This window comes from Malaclemys terrapin, chromosome 11 (genome assembly GCF_027887155.1).
Source record: "Malaclemys terrapin pileata isolate rMalTer1 chromosome 11, rMalTer1.hap1, whole genome shotgun sequence".
In the NCBI taxonomy this organism is placed as follows: domain Eukaryota; kingdom Metazoa; phylum Chordata; order Testudines; family Emydidae; genus Malaclemys; species Malaclemys terrapin.
The window spans coordinates 57,316,460-57,337,805 of NC_071515.1; the positions used below are offsets into that span (position 1 = coordinate 57,316,460).

The 21,346-nt window shown below is 38.3% G+C and overlaps 1 protein-coding gene across 7 annotated transcripts in view; it reads left to right on the top strand.

Annotated features, from left to right (window-relative positions):
* GTDC1 (glycosyltransferase like domain containing 1) overlaps positions 1–21,346 on the top strand; it is a 266,961-nt gene that overhangs the window by 204,980 nt on the left and 40,635 nt on the right. For 6 of the 7 annotated variants that reach the window (XM_054044312.1, XM_054044314.1, XM_054044315.1 and 3 more), the window contains one exon: positions 6,318–6,692. The exons of the other annotated variant lie outside the window; for it this stretch is intronic. In XM_054044312.1, the coding sequence (XP_053900287.1) occupies positions 6,318–6,692 (375 nt within the window). The remainder of the gene's footprint in view (positions 1–6,317; positions 6,693–21,346) is intronic. 7 annotated transcript variants of the gene reach the window in all.

Genomic DNA, 21,346 nt, shown 5'->3' on the forward strand with positions numbered 1-21,346 from the left:
ATCTGGCTCTTCTACAAGCTTAGTGTGAACTGGGCAAATCATTTTATCTACATTATATTTTTCATATATGTAAAGTGAGGATAATAATATATTACCTCCTAGAGTTCTCAGGAGACTTAATTAATTAATGTTTGTAAAAATGCTTTGAGATCCTTGGCTGGACAGTGCTATAGAAATTCTGCTCATTTTTGATGTTTGATGAGATTCAAATAATCCCAGGCAGGTATCTGCCAGAGAGCAGATTACACTTGGAGGGAGGCAGAAAGTACATCAGAATGTCATAAGTTTGGAAGAGAAGGATTTCTGTGGATTTTGAGGAGAGATTGAGAAAGTTGGAGTGAAGAAGTTCTATAAAAATGTGTTAACATTTTCTATAGTAACTTCCATTATTAATCCACCACTATGTTTCTCCGGTTTAAATGATCAGATAGACTAAGTGTAGTAGATTTCCCTTTTTAATTTCAATTGATTTGTTTAAGCATCATGCAAAGCTTTAGCTGGTGGTCAGGAAAAATTATGTCCACTACATCATTCCTATCATGTTGACAACATAGTTTATACTGTACATGATTTACAGTGGGCTATGTGGTCTTCCAAGAATTATAAATGTTATATCCAGGTACAACCTTTTAGACATAATGATATGTAGTGAAGCTTAAATGTCCATACTAGTCTGCAGCAAACGTCTTTCAAAATAAGTCCAAAAATGAATTATTTTACATGAGTACTATGGATTCCAATTATGACTGTTCATGGGTTTGTGCCTACATCTTTTATCATGTCTCCACTGTTGTTAATAAAATACACAAAACTACTTTATGCCAAAACAATGGAAGTTAATGCAGATAACTTGTTCCAAAGTTAACCATCAAATAAATCTTTTTTTTTTTCAAAAAATGCTTAAGTGAAATGGTGTTCTAAAACTTTTAAAAATTGTCAAAATGATGAACTCTCTGTGTGTAATACGAGCAAATACCACAGAATTGATTGCACACACATGTCTTACATAAAGGATGTTAAATAGTTTACTCAGAAGAGAAATTGGTGAAGTCTTATCTAATATAAAAAATTCTGTAATGACAGGTAAGATTTATGAGGCCTGAAAACTGGGAAAGAAAAAAATCTTCAGAGCTGGGGCAGTGTATGATTGGAGAGGAGAGATAAAATATTAGGAAGGGAGAGGAGGATAAAACACAGAATACCTGGGCAGTCACACCTCTCAGACTTCAATGGACTATTTTAAAAAATACTTTAACCAAATTATGTCATGGCCACATTGCTAGGTAAACGTCATTCGGAAAAAAAATTGTTTTATTTCCTCATACGGCTTTTACAGTACTGTAAACAGGACCTAAAGTTGGTTTGCACTTCAACATTAATTGTAATTACAGTTTCAGACAGAATTAAGCTGGGGATCATTTGAGTTTTGATTAATTGCTGGTAGTCACTGTTTCTACAGTACAAGTGAAAAGACTCAAAATGAGTGACACGAGAAAAAAAGAGCAAGGATGGTCTTGTGGTTGAGGCATGATACTAGGAGTTGAGTGATCCAGGATCTGTTCAGGTCACTGAAGCTGTCCGTCACTCAGTTTTTCTATATATAAAATGTGGATAATAATACTTACATCATCGAGATCCTGGGAAGATTAATTCATTATAATATTCTATTGAAGGCACTGTATAAGTAAAAAATAAAAGTATTTAAAATTGTAAATTATATGAATTTTTTTGTCAGTTTGTATTACTTCAATATTAATATTTTCATATTTCTGAAGTAAAGGAACATAAGTAAATGGGGATCTAAAATAAGACCCGTATTAGAGCCATCATCAACATTTTCAAAATGAATTACCTAAATTTAGGCACCTAACTCCTTATTTAGACATCTAAATAAATACCCTGATACTCAGAAGTGCTGAGCAACCACAAGTCCCATTGATTTAATCTTTTCGTGTTTTGGAGAGAAGCTCAAACATATGGGCATGGAAAATGGTAAGATTATGGAGTGGCACAAATGACACTTATTTGGGGAGCACCATCACTATTGGACCTTTTTATGGCACCTCTAAAATAATGCCATTAAGAACTATATCAGGCAATTCTAGATCTATTCTATTCTATCTAGATTCTCATATTGTACTTACTACAGTCATATCTGAGCGCCTTCCAGTAGTGCATTACGCAACATGACTCCACATCTGTAACGTGTTGTTTGTTCTCTCATCCTCTCCCCAAAGGGAGAAGTGTATACAAGGGAGTGTCTTACTTTGGTAGACTTTTGGAGGGTTGTTTTTTGTTGTTATTTTGTACACATGTACACTGTTATATGTTTGTTAGAGAAGGTATGGTCAAAGAAATGTGACTTGTACTTGGAACAGAAAGTGGTGTGGTTTGTGATGGTCCTTAGTTCTTGAGGAAGTTCACTCCACAGTCTCAGACTGCCCCTAGAGAAAGTGCTATCTACCACACAGATGAGCTTTACTCTTATTGTGGTGACTTCCATTGTGGCAGAGGAGAGCATAGTTACGATCTTCGTCCCAAAGCTTTAGATTATCTTTTAGATATCCTGGGCCCAGGCTATTGAGTCTTTTAAAGATAAGGACCAAGACCTTGAACTTGATTTGAAATTCAGTGGTAAGCCAGGGTAGACAGTAGAAGACAGGTTACGTGTGCTCTCAGTAGCCTGTGTTGCTGAGATTTGCTGCCGCATTCTGATCTAGTTAGAGTTTCCTAAGTACTGAAGGCTTCATGCCCAGGTATATTGCATTCCAGCCAAAGGTGATGAAGGCATGAATAATTGAGACCAAGTGTTTGTCCTCCAGGATGGAACAGAGTCTTCTAGCCAAGTGGAGATTGTAGAAAGCATTATTCACAGATGCTACTCAGCATCACTGAGAAATCTGAGAGTATCCCTAGTTTACAGACTGAATTGACCAACTGTGGGTATGTATCTGCTGCCAAAGGAAACTGCACTGTGGCTGCAAACTCCTCAAAATATTTTCTTCTGCCCACCAGCATCACAATCTCAGTCTTGCTTGGGTTGATCTTCAGCCAGCTATAGTTCATCCATGAGCTGATCTCATCCAGACACTGAGCTGTCTTGGTGGGAGGGGTATGGTCATCTGTGATGACAGCTGACCCTTTCACCTAGTGGTTTCATGTAGATGTTGGAAGGGATCAGAGAGATGATCCTTGTGAAACTACACTAGTGTGGGGTCTAGTGGTGGAAGTGCAGTTTCCCATCACTACTTGTTGGGTAGCTGATGGGAAGCACTCAAACCATTTCAGGGTATGTCTACATTTTGAGTTGGAGGTGTAATTTCCAACTTGCGGAGACATACCTGTGCTAACTCTAATGGAGCTACCACACTAAAAATAGTGTAGCCATGGTGGCATGAGTGATGGGATGGGCCAGTTATTTGTGTATGTACCTAGCATCTTGGATGGGATTGTACTCAGGGCAGCTGCCCCCGCCCCCCCGTGCTGCTCATGGTCCCATGGCTATGCTTCTATTTTTAGTGTGCTAGATTGATCAGAGCTAGCACAGGCATGTCTCCTCTAGCTGGAAATTACATCTCCAGCACAAAATGTCACCATACTCTTAGTGCATTACTGTGGACCCCAGCCACTTCTTTCAGGTCTGACAGCAGAATCTCATGGTCAGTTGTGTGGGGTGCTGCAGAGAGGGCTAGGAGGATGAGAATGTCTGCCAGTCCTCTCTCCATTGACAGGAGAAGATCATCTGTCAGTGCCACTAAAGCAGTTTCAGTTCCATGTCCTGGTCTGAATCTGGATTGTGCTGGGTCTAGAATGTTAGTTTGTGTTAGATGATATCTATTATCATATTATTAGTGTGAAATTTAGGCAAATAATACTTTGATGAGCACATTTGTTCAGAGCAGCTAATATAGTTGTCAGTATGTTAGGTTAGCCATTGGTACGATGCTACTTTTTTATATAGACATTTCTTCATAAAGTGCATGGGGATTTTGATTTACCAAAAACATTTGGAAAGATTCTACATTAACATTTACTGGTAATAGTAAGCAGTACTGATATGAGAATAAAATAGCTCTTTTTGAAAGTGGTAGATAAATGGGATTGGCTAATGGAAAGAGTTTACCTCTGAGATTGGTTTGGGAACCTCTCTTGTTTATAATATGTGTAATTGATTTGGATGAGGATATTGAATGTTAAATATCAAAATTTGCTGATTATATCTACAGGATAAATATAACAAATAATGAGGAACATTATAACTAAATTCAAAAGAATTTGGATCATTTAAATGACTGGATGGAAAGTACAGCTTAATGTCGTTAAATGTAAAATAATATGTTTGGGGGTAACAAGCCAAAATATGGAGTACAGATTAAACAGAACAGTATACTGACTAGGAAAAGAAACTGAGGGGTTATTGCAGACAAATCCTCAAAGCAATTAGTCAAGTATATGACTGCAGTAAACTTCTGACTGCAGTATGGGTAGAATTTTGGTATAATTTCAGAGCCATTTATTTGCCTTTAAAGAGACTGCATTGCAGGGTAACCTGGATGAGTCCAGGGTTTGGATATTTGTTTTGACAAAAGGCTAAAGAAGTAGTTTATTCTCAATTCAGAAATGAAGGTTTCAGTGTGATTGATTGAAAGTCTGAAGAAGTGTGTAAGGAGTTGATAAAATAGAGTAAGTGTTCATTCTGGTAAAACAGTTCAATAATCAGGCCACACAATCTAAACATTTGGAAATTAAAGGAAACTGGGAATTCAGACTTATTTATGAAATGTGTTGCCAAACAAGGCCACAGAAAGAAATAATGTTTAAGTAACTAACCTTAAGATACAGATATATATTTCTGAATCTCTTTCAGACTTTGCAGGACCCAGTGACAGAGCTGTGCAGTCCGTTTGATAATGAACTTAAAAGAGACAAACTGATTGAATGAAGTGACCTTTTCCTCTCTCAGCATTTCCTGATGATGGCCCATAATTCACAACTACTTAAAAAACAAATATCAAAATTACACTGTATAAAATGTCACTTTTCAAATAGTACTAAGTGAGCACTGTGTCCTGCATATAACTATTAAAATTTATCCTGTTGTTGAGAGGCTTTCAGTGGGGAACAAGAGGTGTAGTCTAAACACATAACTGGAAGCCAGGAACTCCCTGAATTGTAAGACTGTCTCTGTGACCTTGGCAAAGTCACTTAATCTCTTTACTTCCATTTTCTTAGCTGTAAATGAGAATGCAGTGATTATTCAGACATGCTGCCTAGTAGGGAGAGTCCGGGCAGATGCCTCCAGCTTGAGAGTGGATCTTATGGTGTCTCTTTGAGAAAGGGTATGTGCTTCTGAGCACCTTGGTTTATAAGGCAACAGACATGTCTGGCCTTTGTCTACTGCTGCTGCAGTTGCTAAAGGGAGCCAGCAGGGGCATTGCAGGTTGAGAGGTAGACACTGTTTACTAATATGCAGTGTTCCAAATCTAATTTTCTAACTCAGTAGGTGTCTTGTTGCTAGGCCCCACTCATTTTAAAGTGTGGGAACAGATTCCTATGCCGTGTGTCCTGGTAAGAATGATCTGTATCCTTAGTTTAGATGTCAGCCAGGTAAAATATGAAGTACACTTCAGCCTACCTCATGTTATAGACCAAATTCACAACTAAATCCTAGGGTTTTTTTAATGTATTTGTTAATTATTTTGTGATAATACATTTTTAACAGAGATCCATTTGGGTCAAATGATGAGTAATGAGATAAGGAGACTTTCACTTTCATGCCACAGGTTCAGATTTGGCCCAGGTTATTAGTGAATGAAAGCTGTTCATTGACCTATAAGAAGTGATTTGCTGGTCTCAGTCTAGTCTCTAAGAGAGAGGTGTTCACGTGATAGTAAAATCACCACTGCATTTGGCACTTATTAGCAATTTTATTGTAATCTCTGCAAAAAGACCAAAAAATTAATGGCTATGGAAACAGAACTGCCTTCTTACCTCTTCGAGATTTTCCTCCATTTCAAATTGGAAGCAAATGGTCTGCAAGTGGTGTGGGATCCTGTCGTCAATGTCTATGCTATAGCTGTACTGTGGTTTAATAGAGGCACTCAGGTTCTAGGCCTGTGAGTCTGTCACCTTTCACAAGTACTACATTTGCTAAAATATGAAAAAATATCACCCTGAATCCCCGGGATGTTGTTCCCAGGATCAAAAATGCTGACCATCCTCTCTTTTCATTTGCAATTAAATAACTAAAAAGTGCCAACTGAAATTATTTGTATCCAGTGTAAATGCCATACAGGAATTTTCTTTTTTGATAATAGATTCATGCCGGAGCACAAACTGGCCCATTTGGAGAAGATAACTGGTTTTAGAGAAAATGAAGATACTTATCTATTTAGGTGTCTGCCTTTCCAACAGAAGTATAGAGCCACTGGGAGTTTAATGAAAACCAGCAGCTCAAGTCCTGAGTCTGGACTTTGTGAAGCACAGTCTGGACTTTGTACCACACAACAAGAAAGACTACAATACCCATTAACATCACTAGAGAAACTGAACAAGTCTAAAGCATCAGAAAGTACAAATCAAGAAGTGCCTTGTCAAGAAGATAAGCAACATGTGACTTTTAACCCTTGTAATCTCTTGAGTGGAACGGACTATCAGCAAAGACCTTTGCACATTGTCTGGCCTCACAGGTGGTAAGTGCTGCACAAATCAAAATACTATACCTTTACATGATTTATGAATTTTCTTTCATGCTGTTCATGTGATTAATGTCAAGTATAAAGCTATGTGATACATATATAACATAACAGGTACTACCTCGTATATCTGGAATAGCACATCACTAACATCTAAGTATTTAGAATAATTAATTAAGTATCCCAAAGTAATAGAAATTATAAAAATATTGCTGGTAACTATATTTTGAAGAATTTTCATACAGCAATCCACTGTTGACACTTGGTGTGCAGCATTATTTGTATTATCTTAGTTACCTTAATGTGAGTGATTAGGTATTAAGATACCAGGTCAAACTACATAGTTTGTTACTCCATGTCTTCATTATAAATCTACCTATTCAGTGTTTTAAATAAATAAATAAAAAGCATATTTGAATATTTTTCTCACTGCTAACACAAATACCTGATCACAAAATCTTTTCTAAACTGAGGAAAATCTACCAAACCAAATAATCACTACAAACGTATAAACTTTAGCTTGATTCCAACATAAATTAGGATTTAAAGAGGTAAAATGTCCTGATAATCTTCTGGTATTGGGCACGAACATTTTAATCTAGTTTTTATTCCTCGCAGTTTGTTTAATCTGCATGTGGCCTGATTAGAGTTCACTTCATCCACAGATTATAGTCTGTTTATTGCAGAGATGCTGGGTCGATCAGTAGGTCAGATTTTCTGAGAGCAACTGTTTGCAGGTAAAGCAATAAGTACACTACACCGACAGGGCAAATCGCCTTTGCAGAGGATTTGACTTCCAGCACATTAAAACTCCAGAAGCTCTCCCAGATGATCTGCAGCATCTGGTACCTAAAGGGATTTTCATCTTTGACTCTAAATGTCTGAACATAAAATTTAGGGATTGGAAGTTGATGTGGAATCTGTCTTTGGGTTTGTTTAATCAACTTCACACTTCCAACATAGCCTTTCTCGTGGAGTTACATTTATTTTTAACCAAGTTTTGCTGGTCACTCAATGAATGCTTTGTGTTCTCATAGGCTATTTTAAAAGTTAATGCATAGAAGTTAGATATACTTTACATCTCCATTTGCTGTAGAAAGTGTAAAGCTTAGTGTCTGCTATCATTTTTTTTAGTTTGGGATTTTTCTCATTCGCCTAAGAATATATTTGAAAAATGCATATTTTTAGGATGATAAGTTATAAAAAGTTCTGTCATGCCAAGTTTTTTTTTTTAAATGGTTACCTAAATTATTCCAAATGTTGTATTAAAAAAACAACAGACTAAAAGAAAATATTTTCCATATTATTCAGTACTTTGCATAAAATAGCACAAAGCTAAGTTAATAAAATTAACAATATTAAATTGAATAATTCCTTTTCTTTCTGTGTATATTTTTGCTATAATTTAATTTAATTGCCTAAAGTTAGTTGCTTAAAGAGATGCCACATTGTGTTTGTGCACATACTTATTGTTAAAGCTAAATTATTTTTAATTCGGAGAAGAGGGAAAAAAAGCCACATCAGCAAGAGCAAATGCCAAAATATAAAAGTAACACATTCATCCTTACGGGTAATATAGTAGAACACTGGAAACTTGGAGGTTGCCAGACACACAGCTAACATTAGGGCTAATTTTGAAAATCTAGCGTGCAGTCAATTTTACTGATGCCTGGGGACATACAAGGTAGAAGCTGACAAGAGAACTAATTTTGTTTGGGTTATTTACTGCTATGCATCATCCATGGGTTCCCGCCTGACACACAGCTATATGAAGGGGAATATTATCACACACTAAAAATTTATGTTGACATTCGATATTTGTTCAATATGTCAGCAGTATTACTTTCATAATCAAAAGAGTAAGAAAAAGAGAAAAGAAAAGCACTTTATGCTCATATAGATATATCTTTTTAATAACAGTCTATAAGGTTAATATAGTTTACCTTTGAGAGTATACAATGAAAACAAGCAGGGTTAGCAGGGAAAATGACAGAAAGCATCAACCCGAGCTGTTTGTTTGCCATTACCTAAGCGAGCCATGTCAGCTCTCTGGCCCGCGTCTGATAGCTATTTGTTGTACAGAGAGCACAGCATAAAAAAAAATATCAAACTCTTAATACTATTGTGTGCCCATAACCATCTGTCACTGCTAGCCTGGAGATGAGAGGAAGATTACGAGGAATAAACACTGAGCCGCCGAGCATTGGTAAAGCCTTCGGGCAAAAAACTCTTGTGGGGACATCAAAGACATTCTAATTCCGAGGCAGTCAAGGATTACAGTGTGTAACCTGTGCTGACAACAGATAAATGACTGGCAATATTGTGCCAGAGCTGTTGGGTCCTGCATGGAGTACTGATGATGATGATGATGATGATGTTATCTTGCAGAATGGACTCTGCTGGGATAATTTTATGATAAAACACTTTTTTCAAATGCCACTGGGTCTAGGCAGACATTTACTAGCTACAGGGGTAGCAATCAGTTTCTTCAAAATTTACTGTTCTAAGCCCATTAGAGTTCCAGCGCAGCAAGGCTTTTCAATGAAAATCTAAAATGCCTGTATTTTCGTTAGGAGAGTATATGCAAATACTAGGACCTGAACTCCTACCCTTTAGTGTTAGGATGCTTTATCAACTGATTAATGTAAATTTGCTCATAAAAATACAGTTTATTTTTAATTGGTGAATAAGAATTAGAAAATTAAGATTCTAGTTTGCATTCATCATACATCCAAACATCCTCAGTCACAGGAAGACATTTATTTACAGCCCAGATCATACAGGTAAAAACAAGGTACTGTAAACAGATCATTCAATATACAGCATATCCAAATATAAGCATTCATTTCCTTAAACAGATTTGTGTACCTTATTCAGGCATCAGCTGCTTAAAACATCCCCTTCTTAGGCCTAACATGAGCATGTTAGTGAAATATACTAATTTTAGCTAAATTTTGTAGTGTATGTGTGTTTTCTGTATAGAATATTGGCAATAGTGTCATGCTCCTATTCCAACACACTGTACTAGCTCGCAACTATTGCCCCATACAGTAATACTTAACTAATGTTAACTACATTGATGATTTATATGTGTTTCTAATTTTTTAAAAATAGAACATGAAGTTTTTGAAGCGAGAAGAAGGATTTTGTATTCTCCCCTTCCCTTTCACCTAACAAAAAAACCTTTCAGCCTAATCATAAAAAATATGCATGTGAAATCATGCTGTTGTTGTGGCAAAACTCTGAAAATGAAGTGATGCTGACCTTATTGTGTTAGTTCCACACCGGGATCATGAATGGCTTAAAATATGGCGTTACCCTCTAACACATCTCACACTAAGTCAACCAAATGTAGGCGCTACTTGTTTGGAAATGTATCAAAATCAAAAATGACATTTTCCAGGGAATACATTCTAGCTTTAAATCTGTGTTAAAATGTCTTTGCATGAGAACAGGCCCTTAAATGCAATCCCTGCCCCTTCTCTTCATTCTTCCTGAATCTGAGCCTGTCAAGGATTATAGTGTGCAACCTCTGTTGACAGTAGATAAATAACTGACAGTATTTTAGCAGAGTTGCTTGGTTCTCTGCAGAGTAATTTGTTTCCTCCTTTCCACCAACTCTTTAATGTTTTGTTATAAACATCTATAGTAAGGCACCGTTAACAGAAATGACTTCAAGCCAAAGACCTGTATAAAAATACTGCAATGGTTACCTAAACTTCTCTGCCTAAATATTTTACTGTAGAACTAGTTTTTCCCTTTATGTAAATATTCTCTACTTAAAATTGGCAGCAGAAATACAATGCTCAAGGGACAGAGAAGCCAAACCTAACTTTCTATGGTATCACAAATTCTCATACAGAGATAATAAAATACACATTAAGTAAAGAGAATAAGCCCTGATTTAAGCAGTGATTGGCGTGACAAACCCCTCCTCCCATCCATGCATTCTCCAGGAGGTCACAGAGCCCTGTTTATGCTGCTTCAGGAATCTCCAGGCTACAACAGCTATGGGGATCACCCCTCTCCGCTCCACAAGGGGGTTTGACAAATGGCTCCATGAAATTACTTATCCAGTAGATCCCAAACAATCTGTATGCTGAGGTTTAAAGCTCAACTCTCTGGCACGAAGAGGCTGTAGACCCCTTCAAAGTGTCCCTGCATCTTTTCTTCACCCCTTCACCCCATGTAGCAAATCTGCAGTGGTTCTGCTGTATTCAGGGCTTTTTGTGGCTCTTACTTGGGCCATAGGTTTTTGCCCTGCGTGTGCAAAATTATATCAGCAGCCATAAGAGTTGGGTAATGGAGAGTTGTCAGAAACCAATTCTTCTTACCGCAAGTGTCTGGGTATGATGTAATATCACACGCCAACCATAGAAGCATTTACACTCTCTCACGCGCGCACACAGACACAGACACAGTTATTATCAAATCATCTGAGAGATCACACAAGCACAATTACACTATGTGATATTGTATATAAAATGTGAGTGTGAAAATCCATAGAAATCTCAACAGGGAAAAAAGTGGGAACTACAATAAGAGCCATGATGATAAGGGGCGGGGGGGAAAGGCTGAATAATAAGTTTCCTGAGATTCTTTCTTCTCTTAGGGAAAACAGCACATACCCAGATACAGCTGTACCTGTCTCAGTCATCAATCTGTTCAGTTTTAAAAGTGAGTTAGTCACTTGCGTCCACTAACGAATTTAAGAAATGATCCCATATAGAAAAGCCTGTTGTGTCAGTGTTCTATCCTCCTTCATGTACTACACATTGCTGAGCCCCCTGCACACGGTGGTGATCCAGTCCCACCTCTCAGCAATGAACTCTTCAATGGGTGACTTATCTGTGACATTGCAATCTGTCCCCTGCCTGCAGTGATGTCACAATCACACCACTCATCACTGAGCTGCTCACAGAACTGGAGGAGAGGAGATCAGCACAAACTTTTATTTAAATTATGACAACTAGTTACCAATTCCGTAAGGCCCTCACAGCATCTGTTAACAGATTATGATTTATTCAAAAATGTGATTTAAAATTGATTCTGGAATTGGAATTTAAATATTTTCATATAAAAATAGTGAGAACGAAGATTATTGAGTAAGTGCTACAGAAATCTTCCCGGTAATAATATTACTGAATTTTAAGATTGTTTGGGTCAAATGTTGTCCTGTTGCAATGCAGGTGCACAAAAGTTGGGCAGAACAAAATAAACTGCTCCACCATTACAATCCCTCCCATCAGTGCAAACCCCACTTCACAGGGGAGAAGAAGACAGGACTGTTGTCTCACCCCTCCACACCAACTGCCCAGTCATGCTGCACCATCTAAAGGGTATAGAAATGTGGTGGTACAAAAACCAGGTATGCCAGCTCTGTGCCAGCTGAGAGCTCCCCTATGCCAGGGAAATTCGTAGTTGGCAGATCTGACTACTTTCTGGTCCCATTCCAGTGGAATGTAATGGAAAATCTGGCCCAAGATATATACTGAACAGTACATGATCTTCTAAAGAGCCTGCCTTATTGACTGTGTATTTTACAAGGCATCTTCCAAAAGGGCACTTTAAATATGCACTTAACTAAAACCGTGCATCTTAAAAATGTGGTACTCTGTGTCTTTCCATGCACCTTTATAAAAATGTGTGTTAGATTATGCACTCTTTCAAGTATTGATGTTCATATTATCAAGCGTACATGGTGTGGTGCACAATACAGTGTATGTAGAAATCGGCAGCAGTTGCACATGCAGCGCAGCCAGTTGCACAATAAATGAAGGAAGCTAAAAAGTGTCCAAAGTTCATACCCAAAATGCAGGGTTCATAGATTCGTAACGCAAAGAAATCAAAACCAGTTTTCACTAGAACTCTGAAAGGCACGTTTTGGTTTTGGAATGTTATTTATTTATTTACTTTTATTTATTATAATGAGGAAAGTGTTCTCCCCCCCCCCCCTTCTCCACACTTACCTGTATTCATAAAACATCTGACCAGTTAAGGATAACACTTTTTTTTTTTTAATTTATCTTTGGAAAGCAACAGCCATTTCAAATGTATGATAATTTTCCAATAAGACATACAATAATATTAAAAGGAAAAATCCGTTTTTTAAACAGTACTTGAGAAAATTTAACTTACCTAACCTACCCTAATTAAAGTTCCTATGCTGATCTCTGGTGAATGTGATGTATGTGATACATATAGATCTAATATGAGTGAAACATCACCATAAAAGTGTACGTATGGATGCCATATCAAGCAGAAGCTGCACTTCTTGACTTCCCCAAAAAACAGAGCGAAAAAATTAACTATATTCCCATAAAAAAAGCTTGGTTAAAGTGGAGTTAAGTTTGAGAGCACATATGAGGGTAACAAAAACCATTCAAGAAGCTTAGTTATAAAGCAAAATATTTCATATAATGAAGCCCCTACATTGTAAAATGCCTTTTTTTTAATCAATGGCTTTTTCTAAGAGCTTTTAGAAGTTTATAGATTATAGTGGAGAACATCTTCAGTTTGGAAAACAAACCATTATAGAATGGGGACCATACCAATGCCAGCCTTCCATCATCCCTTTATCATTTTTTCCTAAAGGGCTTTGAAAAGTTGGCAGTCCATGGAAGCAGAAATGTTATATTTTAATAAGGAGCAAAGGTGACTTTATGCTTGATCTGCACACTCCTGATCATTGGGCTAGACTTGGCTCTGCTTAAAAGTATGATAGCAGGAGAAGACCCTGGCGACCATTCCAGCAGTCAGGGATCAACTGGAAAACATTTATGTTTCCCTCTCCAGGTCCCACCCTGTCCTGAGTTCCAATGCCCATTATCCAGTTGAAGTCAATGGGAGATGTGGATGCTCAGAATCTCTGAAAATCTGGCCACTTCTGTCTGGATGTATAACTTGAACTAACCAATTTTGAAAATTTTGGTCTGAGATAATAATTAGGACAAATTATGATACAACTGTAACCTCTTCTTCAGGCAAAGTGCAGGGCAGCAGTCGTTTTATTTTATTTTATATGATAAAACTACAGAGAATGAAATCATTGTTGTGTCAACAACCTGTGAACATTCTGAGTGACCTCGAGTATCCATTGTCCCCAAACAACGAATGGGGAGACAAAGTATCTTGCTTCCTGAACTTGAGAGAAAATGAAAATTTTTGTATTACTTGTACTTGTTGTGTACTTTGCATTTCTATAAAACCTTTAATCTGAGTATCTCATGTGTTTTAAACACACAAATTAACTTTTATAATCCCCATTTTACAGATGGAGAAGTTGAGGCATGGAGCAATTAAATAGCTTTTCCTGGATAACATGACAAGTTATTCGTGCCTTCAGGGATAGTATGCAGATTGCTCAGCTCCCAGGCCTCTTTTTGAACAATTAGCCTGCACTGCTTCCTCATATTTTATCCACTCAGGCATCAGATTACTGCCTCATAAAACAGAGAGGGGCAATGACATCAATGCTTAAATAAGGATGCTTAGAATTTTCATGAATGAAAGGTTCTGATTGGCTGAAAATGGGGTAATGTATTTTTTATATTTCAAGTAAGATTACATTTCTGCCAGTCCTATGAAAAGATACCCAGAGACTAGTAAAAGATGTTAGGTTTTTCTTGTATGGTTTTTTTCTTATATGGTTTCAATTGCTCATGCACCTGATTAACAGTTGAAACACTCTTCTCGTTGTTTATTAAATGAAATAGGGAAATATCTCAGAAATACAAAGAGCTAAAATATTTTGTGATCTATTCCCTCACTCAGATGTATACTTCAAATTACATTCCTTCAGTTGAGGGAAATAATTTCAGTTACCCTGATCATTTTAGAAAGCAGTCCTCTTTTTGAAAGTCTTTTTTTCATTAATGTAGATATGTTTCTAAGAGGAGAAATTATGTTTCTTCTAATTATGGTTACATGTAGTTAATTTCCTTTTTTAAAAAGCTCTGTGTGAAAGACAGTTTCCTTTAAAAAAGCAAAAAAAAAAAAAAAGTGATACAGCTGATGTTCCTGTTGCCTTAGCAACAGATTTATTTATTAGGGTCTGAAATGACATGAGTTAATATACCACATACCTGCTGATCGGCAAACTCTTCTATTTCAGCTCCAGTTGACAATTAAGTCCTGGACAGCTACAGCCAGGGGTTAATGTTACTCATTAGGAGAACTGGGTCATTACTGGGAAATCAAGGCACTTAAGGCAGCATGGATAAAATACAAAATTCAACATCTCAACGAGTGAGGGGTTTTATGTTAATTAACCTTATTTTCCTTGCATTAAAAAAAATCTTTCATATGTGCATATAACAGTGGATCAATTAACTGAAAAAAAAGTAAGCTTTAGTTTATTTTCCCCTCCTACTTGTCTTCATTTCCTATGGAAGGATTTCATTATTTTATGGAAAATTCTTATGTCTATATGATGAGTAAAAAGGGTATTAAAATTAAGAAGGGAATCATCATGGAAATCAGCTTTACCACAAGGGAATGAGCAAATAAAAGCCTTGGAAATGAAAATAAATAAGCTTTGCTAATACCTCACCTAAGGAGCAGAATATAAGCCCATCAGAGCTTGGAGATATTTAGAGGTACTTCTTTGCTTCTGTACTAAGCAGTTACATAGTTATTTGACCTTCAGAAACTGAAACTTCGGAGAAGTAAATTCAAGTGGTTGGCAAATATTCTGTTTATGGAAAGCTATACAGTGAATTAGCACATGGTAACTTTTGTAGATCATAATTGCCTTTTTGATTTCCAGTAAAATTAGATACATTCACTGAAAGTTTTTATTAAGATGTCTGAGTGGGAGTTCACATGCATCCGAAGAAGTGGGTATTCACCCACGAAAGCTAATGCTCCTATACGTCTGTTAGTCTATAAGGTGCCACAGGACTCTTTGCTGCTTTTACAGATCCAGACTAACATGGCTACCCCTTTGATACTTGAGTGGGAGTTTTAACTTGATAAGTCATAAACGATTTAGCAAAGCTCTTCTGAAAGCCTTTATTTACCTTTTTTTTTTCCAGCAGCCTTTATTCTGGAATGGGAGAACTTAATAGACTGAAAAAGAATTATATCCAAGAATCCTTTATTTTCATTTACCACCCTCCCAAAAGCATTTTTTTTTAAAGAATTCTGAACAAAAGCTGTGGGGCCTGATTCTGCTCACAGTTACAAATGGGTAAATATTATGTAGTGTAATTCTGTTGAAGTCAATATAAGAGCAAAATAAGACCTAGGATGTGTATAAAAGGTCTACCTGCCAGACTACCTGCCACAAATCAGAAATTCAAACCCTATGGGTGATTTTCTGCCACAAGCTGAATGATTGCAGTGTCCTCTAAACTATCCTATAACCTCACCTGTTTTCAGTTCATAAACCAGGTTCTCTCAGAAGGGCAAAAAACTTTACCATTATGGAGGAAAGTGATATTAGGTTGCAAAACTACACTGAATCAGAATGGCCAAATCTTACAGAACTGCATCTGATTTAGGAATTTGGGGTGTTTTGTGAGTTTTGCTTTAATTGAAGATTATAATAATTTCTTTTATTGAAGAACTCAAAAACAGTTTGTAAATACCATGGCTTCAGGAATACATCAAATCTAATCTTCTGTTGAAGTATATTTTATGCTACCAATATGGTAATGTGGAATAGAGTACAAGTAATATGGAAAATAAAAGTAACGTAGAATCGTGAAAACAGAAATTATGTATTGCTTTAACCACATTCATAAGGCACTAGTAAAACATACAGATGTGATAATGATAGGCATTTATTTTTCATTAAAAAGCCTCATTAAAGTAACATAAAGGGTCAGTTTAAGCCAACACATTCAGAAAACCTCATTCTTCACTTACTCTGTATTAAGTAGACATGGTAGTTCATCTGTGTAATACTTTAGTGAGGTCCTGTGACAACTACTCTATCATCTTCAGTACCATCAATACAGAAAACATTGCTGAATTAAGGGATAGCTCTAGTCATAACTTTGCATTGTCTAGAATGTGTGAATTTATTTTTAAACTTGGAATAGATGAAACACCAGTGTTTCAGAGTCTGGGTTCAGTTTGGCTGTGTATCCAAAAGATTGTTATGGTGGTCAAAGTTTTATCTTATTCTTTAAACTTATGAGTGCTTCCTTCCTCTTAAACTGTGTTACCCATTCTTCCCCAGAAATAGACTTCATGATCCTCCCTTTATTCTTACTCACCCCTGTCCCAGAAAGCTTACACTATCCTTTGCCTTGTTCTGGATGGGAGATACAATGGCTTGCTGTTCTCCTTTGGGTCTTCAGGGACAATTGGAAGGTCCATTCCTCCATCTATCTAGCTATCTATCTACTTATCCATCCATCCATCATCTTCCGTGTGTGTGCTACATTAAAAGAACTTTGTTAAGGTTGCAAAGTCAAGCACTCAAAAATTAGGAAATAGTAGAATTAAGATTGACTATGCAACCTTACTCTGCCCCCTGGGGTATATGCATTGTGATACAGCCTTTAATTACATGATCACATACTAGATTTTCCAAAGTTTTTCTGGCATTTCCTAATCTTTGAGTACTTGACTTTGGAGTACACCTCCATTCCAGTCCAATTCTCCTAACATATCCAGTTCCAGACTCCACTCCTCAGGTTTTTCATCCCTATCCCAATTTCCCTACCTAGTTTCACCCCTTCAGACTCCCCAACCCAATCCTAGTTTTCCCCCTCACTACCAGTCCCAGTCTTCTTGCCCAGTCAGTCCTAATTCTCCCTGCCCTCCCTGGCTCCTCATCCAATCTGTCTCTATCCTTTACCCTGCTTTCCAGTCATCTTCCTCTCTGCCTCTTCCCAATCCCTACTGGCTCCCAGTCCCAAACCCTCCCTAGGCGCTTTGTCCAGTCTGTCTCCTTGTCCCAATCTCTTTTCCCAACCATTCCCAGATCTCCCCCAACACATGAACTCCTAGTCACATCTGGCTCCTTTCCTTTGTCACCTTCTCCCATCCCGCTGGTTGTCAGGGCTTGTCTCCACTTACCGGGGGATTGACGTGTGGCAATTGATCCACCGGGGTTCAATTTAACAGATCTAGGGAAGACTCACTAAATCGACCACCGATCACTTTCCCGTCGACTCCGGAACAACAAGCATAAGGTAAATCACCGGAAAAGATCAACCTAAGCTACATCAATTCTAGCTATGTGAATAACTGCGTAACTTAAGTCGAATGTGCCCATAGTGTAGACCTGTCCTTAGTTCCAGTCTAGCCCCAGAACTTCATCCAATCTCAATCTCCCCCCACCTACTGGCTACCAATCGCCCTCCCTGGTTCTCACTCCTAGTTTTCTTGCCCAGCTGGACCCAGTTTTAACTCGACTCCTTGACCAGCTAATCTCAGTCAATGCCCCCATCTCCTAGTTACTGTCTCCTTGCCCAGACAGTCCCAGTCTCCCATCTCCACCCCAACTCCCAAGACCTGTTTCCCTTTTCTCCCCGCTGCCAGCCTCCGCTCCCAGTTTCTGTTCCCTCCCCGCAGTTCCTTGTCCCAATCTATTTCTCCCCTTGCAGGTCCAGCTCTTATCCCCTCTACATTCAAATCAGGTAGCTTCCTCCGTACTCCCTGGGCCCAGCAGGAAGTCACTGAGAGCATAGGAGAGACACGTTCTCTGCTCTCAGTTCAGGTGTTTGGAGTCAGCACCTGGGCTGGAGAATGCACAGTGTGGACAGAATCTTTGGGGAATTAAACTGATAAAATCTAAGTCGTCTCTACTTCTGCAATTTTTCAGAGGCTTATATCTTGGCCAGATTTAAGCAGATTTTCACAGGGACAGTAAGAGCTATATGCTTGACACAAAGGCCTCTTGTCAAATTTCTAGTCCCTGTTCCAAAGCATGGGGACATTAGAACTTTTCAGAGAAAAGATCATCAAGAATTTTTACATGGACAAAACAATGTATTTTTCTATAGCTTTGTTTTTGGAAACAGTGGAACCATTTGTCTGAAATTTTCCAAATAAGTTTAGCCAGAGGCAGACACCCAGCATAGAAAAATTCAACACAAACGGTTAACACTTGGCACAATTAACAGCAACTGAAAACAAGGTGTTAAAATGGGAAGTGTAGGGCAACCTTAAGAATAGGTGATGCTACCAGCCCCACTAAAATGTACTGCACCCAAAATCAATGGAGTATATGAATGTCTCCCAAGAGATAATAAGCAAATCCTCAATAGGCAAATGATCTAATATTCCTCCTTACTTCCTCCAACATAGTAGGAGGTATACTGGGCTTCCTCCCCCCCCCCCTTGTTTAATTTAGTTTCTTCTCACCCCTCTACAGCTATTTATTTTTCTTCTCTATCTTTCTCTTCCTTTCTTCTTGCCTTCAACTCTTCTCCCCCCCCCCTCTCCTTTTGCCCTCCCTGCTTTGCTGTTGTTAGATGTGGCTGTGGGAAAACTAAGTCAAAGAAATTAGTTCATGCTTTCTTTCTGAAGGCAATGAGATTTGTGGTCATTCTAATCTCCTCTGGTAATGAGTTCCAAAGCCTTGGTCTTGCTGCCAAGAAAGCTCCTGCTCATGAGCTTCACCCTTGTGGATGACAGCTTCGTAGTTCCCGAGGAACATAATTGCCAAGGGAGGTCATCGTTCCAGCGAGAGATGAGTTGTCTTAGAAAACTTAGGGCTAATTACTTAAAGGGCCTTGGTGGTTAGGACTGAGCCTTTGACTCTGATCCAGTGTTCTATGATGAGGCAGTATAGTTAGCAGAGCACTAATGTGATGTGTTCATAGATATACAGAGTTGCAGTATAATCCAATCCAGAAGTCATAATGTCATAAATCACCATGGCCAAAGCATCATCCTGCATGATGGATTGCAATGACTGGGACTCCAGGGAGCAGGATGGGCTAGAGTCCTCTTCTTTCTTTGAGTCCTTCCCTTACCAATTTCAAGGGTATGGACCAATTTAAGAATCTGGGGCAGGCTCTCTCAATCAGAGCTTTTCAAAATATTCCCTTCTTACCCACATTATCTCCATCTTGCCTGAGCTCAGCTTCGGTCAGCTGCCTTCATTCACACACCATGCCTTGCGATAGTTGGGAGATGTGCTCTTTGTGTCAGAGGTAAAGTTAGCAATTGGAACCATGACATCTCAGAGTTTCCCCCACAGCTCCAAGTAGGTGTTAAAAAGGGTGTGGGAGAGAACTGAGTCTTGTGGGTCTCCACAACTTACTGTGTTGGAAGTGGAGGAGCAGTTACCCATAACTCTCTGGGAGTATCCTGAAAGAATGGATTGGACCCATCCTAGTTCTTTCTTGGGACCTCTGCAACATCTCGGAGACCGGACAGTAGTGTCGTAGTCACCAATATCAAATGCCACAACACGGATCTAGTATGGATATCTCCCCCTTTCAATGGACAGGACCACGGCTGATTCTGTTCCATGACCTGGCCTGAAGTCTAGCTGTGATGGACCCAAAATACTGTTGGTGAGTAGGTATGTTTGGAGATGACTATTAGACATTTTATCATTTTCCTAGCTCACGAATGGGAGGCTGGACACTGGATAGTAGTTTGACCCTTCAGTTCTTTTAGGGGGCCAGCTGCTGGGTCACTCCTCCCAACCCTTTTTGGTGGCATTTTGCAACAAAATGCATTGCTGGGTTTCAACGCAGCCACTGCTGCTGGCTCTTTCACAGTTAAAAAGCACTTGGGTTGATACACTACAGTGCTAATCTACACTACCTCATCTCATACAAATTGTGATCATTATATATTGCAATAAGTTACACTCAGATGTGTTGTGCTGGGTTATCAATGCTTCTAAGGTATATACGACACTTGGCCTTTGCATCATGCCTAACAATACCCCTGGGGAATGGCACAGTGCTTAATTAGGCCTCCCTGAGGGTTTGAAAGGAAGATCTGGTGGATTTTGTAACATATTTTTGTAGGAGATTTTAGATTTAAACTCTCTGACTTGCATTAATAAGATTTGCTGGATTGCTGTGCAAAATAAACTAAAAAAGACTTTGAATCACATTCTGCTTTGTTACACTTGTAACAAATCGGGGTTAACTCTATTGAAGTCAAAGGAGTAAGCTGTCATCCTCACTCAAATGCATGGCATTACTCTGGATTTACACCAGTGTAACTGAGATCAGAGCTGGGTCTTTAGCTTCAAAGGTCATTCTCTCTATTGGGACTAAATAGAAGGCTCACTGAGTGATTCTGATCCTGAGGTTTCCTTGGATAGGAAATGCACAGTATTTTATTGTGAGGTTTTTTGTCATTAATTGTGAGGGAAAAACAAGAAGAATCTAAACAATAAACACCCAAGGTTCTTTTCTTTATGAATCTCTCACAGATAACACAAGATAGTAGAAAATGCTTTTCCAGCATAAAGCCGCATGCCACCCATTTTTCTCAGCCAAGTAATCTGAAAAATCTGGAGGTAAAATACACACTTCTCACTATACACAGGCTATGGACTGTAATTGAAAATAAAGAGCCATATTCACCACTGTATTCTGGCTGCTTTGTGCTGTTTCAGTGCCATCTTTGCATCCCCTGACTTGAATATGCATTCCTCATTTGCAGCTAAGGATCGGGGCCTTTATTTTCCTATAGGTTTTGTCGTTTATTCCTGTTGAATATTG